Genomic DNA, 4,251 nt, shown 5'->3' with positions numbered 1-4,251 from the left:
TTTCTAATGATTCAACTACTGTTTTGATGTAGTCTATCACGGCAATCTGCTCCTCTGGAAAATGTTATCAAAGAAAAGTTATCAGCTAAGCAACCTGAAGCTTATGAATGGTTTTGGTCTGAGCAAATCCCAGTTGCAGTGACCAGCTTTGTTGATTATTTTGAAAAGGACCCACGATTTACTGCTGCTACTGAAATGTGAGTAATCACCTCCCTCAATATTACGTGCAACACACAAGCAAACATGTATTTAGATCAATATTCAGATATTTATTTTTAAAGTGTCACTGTCAGAATTACTGGCTTGTTTCTCGTTCAGATTCAGAAAAGGCGTGTCCTCAGTTTCCGGGAATTTGAGTGACATATCACTTCTCATGCTTGCACTTAGTTGCATTGCGGCAATTACCAAACTTGGCCCAGCAAAAGTTTCTTGTGCTCAATTTTTTTCCATTATTCCAGACATAACGGGGAGATTGATGGACATGCTGGTTGAATTCCTTCCTATGCGCCAAGCTTACCATTCAATTAAGGAAATTGGCTTACACAGAGAATTTCTTGTGCATTTTGGTCCTCGAGCTGCTGCATGTAGAATCAATAATGATTTGGGCACTGAAGAGATTATGTTTTGGGTGGGTCTAAATCAGAAACAACTACGGCGAGCTATAGATCGGGAGAAAATTTGGTCAAGACTCACTACGTGTGAAAGTATCGAGGTTATCTCTGAAGTCTTTATAATCTGTAGTACAGTTTTCCAGATCTTATTGATCTGAAATGCATCAGGAATCCACTATAAACGCATAGGCGCACACCCACACATATTTTTTGGTGCTAGAACTAGCAGCACACCCAAAAGTTTTTAACTATATGTCCCTTGGAATGTCTGTCACATATTATGGCATCCTTACATTTTTTATGATGAGTACTGCTTACTCAGTAGAGAAAATGTTTATTTTCTCGTACCATTTAACATAGTTTGACCAAGGGGTGATTGGACAACTAGTGGTGTTCAAATTGAGTGTTTCCCATGGCGATGAACTTTCTGTTTTCTCCATTCAATGCTCTGTTTGTATGGTGGTGCACTCTAAGTATTACCTAAATTTCTTGAAATTTGAAGAAAACTTATTATGACCTCTGCCTCCTGTTGGAAGATTTACCTTGGCATTCTGAGCTTTGAAATGTGCTTTCCAGATTTCAGCGTTTGGTGCTCTTTAATATAGTTTGAAGAATGGTTTTGATGGCATTAGCCTCATTCATATCTTTCTTTATCGGCTGATGAGTACAGGGGTTGTGATACCACTTAAATCTTATGGTATAATTACTGCTTATGATCAGAGAGCTTAGGTTTATGAGTTATTTCTTGCTTCTTATGCAGAGTTGATGTGTTACTTCATTGCTCTGTTAGAAAGTTTTTTCTGGTATCTTATAGGTTTTGGAGAAGGATTTGGCTATATTTGGTTTTTTCGTTGCCCTAGGGAGAAGCTCACAATTCTATCTATATGTAAATGGTTTTGACACTGTTGATGAGCCCCTTGAAGGATTTATACGGTACGGTTTCTAATGAAGAGGTTGTTTCCCGTTTTCTCTTACTCATCGCTAAAGTCAATTTTTACACTCTATAATCCCCTCAACACAGGTACCTAATTGGGGGCAGTGTGCTGTATTATCCTCAGCTTTCATCTATAAGTGCTTATCAACTATATGTAGAGGTTAGCATGAAAAGTGATGTTGTATTAACTATTAAGACAAATCTTCATGGTTGAAAAAATTGACAAACCTGTGGCTTGACAGGTTGTGTGTGAAGAACTGGACTGGCTTCCTTTCTATCCAGGCTGCAGCAGTACCTCCAAGCGTTCTCCTGGGCACAAAAATGGAGAAGGTCCCCCCAACACTGAAGCTATTCGCCTATTATTGGATGTGTGCTCTTACTGGATCCAGAATTTTATTAAGTACAGCAAATGGCTGGAGAATCCCTCTAATGTTAAGGCAGCTCGATTTCTTTCCAAAGGGTATTATACCTTTAAATTTTGTAAGTCATTTATTTAGATTCCATAATCTCTGATCTGAAAAATGTGGTTCCATTTTCATTTTTCAGGCATGACAAGTTAAAAATGTGCATGCAAGAACTGGGGATACAGAAGTAAGTTGAAGGAGGGAAATATATTCTCTACACTCCCTTCTTTGACATCTCTGTGTGTGTATCAAATTGGACACCTATTTTTATGTTTACAGAATATTGATAACATATGAAATTCTTGGAGCATTGTCGAATATACCAACTTAGAAATCGGGTATAGAAAAAGTAAGTTTCAATATTATCCTTTGCTGAATTATGGTTTAACTCACAGTAAATATTAAAGATTAGCCTAGGGAAATGTGCATAAGGGAAAACCATGCACGATGGACTCGTAACAACTACTTCAGTGAAGATAAAAGCTTTAACATCATTTTCCTGCTCTGGATAATTGTCATTTTGTCTTTATAATTTTTATTAGGTTCCCTTATATAAAATATTGACCAAGAATTTCAGAACTTTTGATTTATTTCAGAATGCTGCTTCCATATAATTATTTATTTTTAATTTAGGATTTGGAGCTTTAGTTTGGAGATTTTCACAAATTTTGCCTATATATCGTACTTCTCCCACGTGGGTTTTTTTTTTTTTTATTTCCTCAGAAATTAAAGTGGATGAACATTCTTGTCTAAGGATGGATGCTCATGAGCTGATAAAATGTGTTCTTCGTAACAATTTCTTACCTGTCCATTATATTTTAGAATAATTCAAACGATCTAAGTGAAGCTGTTCTATGCTTGTGCTTTTTCTTTCCTTTTAATTATTAGAAATTAACAGGCTATGGGACTGTGTCCTTTTGGGCTTTTACTATATCAAACTTACAGCTGATTATTGCTTACTATACGGGTCATCTTTGCCATGGTACCATATGTGAGTGGAGAGAACATAAGCTCTTCAGATGTTGCATCAAAGATGTGACAGTGTAGTAGTTTCCTGCCTACTTGACGCCATACCATTAGTGTGATTTGTGTATGCTTGCTCAATGAACTAATTTTGATAATAACAACTGCTTAGCAATGGTCAAAATTCCAAGTTTGGGCTGACTACCTCACAAGGTTATTAGTAATGCAAGTGTGGGGGCAAACCCTCTTTACGTACAAGGCCAGTGGTTAGATTCATTGTTGTCTTCCCTGCTGTGCATACAAAACCAATGGTAAAAAGACAATAAATGTGGAATTTTCGTTGTTCTTAATTAGAAGGGGATATGAACGAGTCAATTAAGTGCTCTGCATTCTAGTCGGATTCCTGGTATTGGATATGTGATTAGCTTGATCTTCACATGCAAAAAGTAATTGCTATTAATAAACCGGTGAATAGCAGATTCAGAGTTTTGATGCAGACGATAAAAAATAATGTTCAATTTTTTTACAGGAATGGATCTGGAAATTATTTACCACTCAATAAAGAGTTGGATTCATTTGATAAGGTATATGCATCTGCAGTAAATGAATTCCCTCTAGCATGATATATACCATTTTTCTACAAGCATTTAGGAATTGACTTTCTTTTGGTGGAATATTGGTTGTCAAATGCTAGTTCTCTAAGTTATTGATCATGCACACTTATGCAATTCAGCAGGGTACCCAGTTGTTTTTAGACAATAAGTTGCATAAGTTAAAAAGTTTTCTGCTACCTGTTTCCTTTTGTATGCTTGACTGAATACTCTCTTACTATAAGTGAAGATTCAGAGATTGAACATGATGTTAGTTTGTTTTTTTAACTATAAACTTGAATAGGAAATTTGAGTTCTCTCAAACAAGTTTCATATGTTTTAAGTTCTTTGCAAATGAGATCAGAATCATCATTCTGTAACTTCTGGTCTGATAATTCTAGCAATATTGAATAATTTGCTTCATCAACACATTTCCTTTATCGATTCGTGTAGCGGCATCAGTCCACATGGTTACTTTCGTGGTATAACAAGTGAAACCATTCTACTTGTGTTGTAACTTTACATTTTCTTTTAGGCATTGGGGAGTGTTGAAGAAGCTCTTTTACGGCTTGAAGACTTGCTTCAGAAGCTGCACGTGAAAAGCTCGAGTTCTGAAAAGGAGCACTTAAAAGCTGCCTGTTCGGACCTTGAAAGGATACGAAGACTTAAGAAAGAAGCTGAATTTCTTGAGGCATCTTTCCGAGCTAAGGCAGCTTCTCTTCAGCAGGTATATATATTATTTTTTTTTT

At 36.3% G+C, this 4,251-nt stretch overlaps 1 protein-coding gene across 1 annotated transcript; it reads left to right on the top strand.

Moving 5' to 3' along the window:
* Nucleotides 1–24: 24 nt before the first annotated feature.
* On the top strand, nucleotides 25–4,229 carry LOC111372978 (the record flags this gene model as incomplete). The annotated part of the gene is made up of 8 exons (XM_022995420.1): nucleotides 25–197; nucleotides 319–712; nucleotides 1,426–1,544; nucleotides 1,633–1,705; nucleotides 1,788–2,005; nucleotides 2,092–2,136; nucleotides 3,442–3,496; nucleotides 4,038–4,229. Coding segments are annotated over exons 2-8 (1,041 nt in total), but the record flags the coding sequence as incomplete, so codon positions are not given.
* Between the last annotated feature and the right edge of the window lie 22 nt (nucleotides 4,230–4,251).

The sequence above is a fragment of the Olea europaea genome, unplaced genomic scaffold (genome assembly GCF_002742605.1).
Source record: "Olea europaea var. sylvestris unplaced genomic scaffold, O_europaea_v1 scaffold10570, whole genome shotgun sequence".
Taxonomy (NCBI): domain Eukaryota; kingdom Viridiplantae; phylum Streptophyta; class Magnoliopsida; order Lamiales; family Oleaceae; genus Olea; species Olea europaea.
This window is presented reverse-complemented; position numbering and strand designations above follow the sequence as displayed.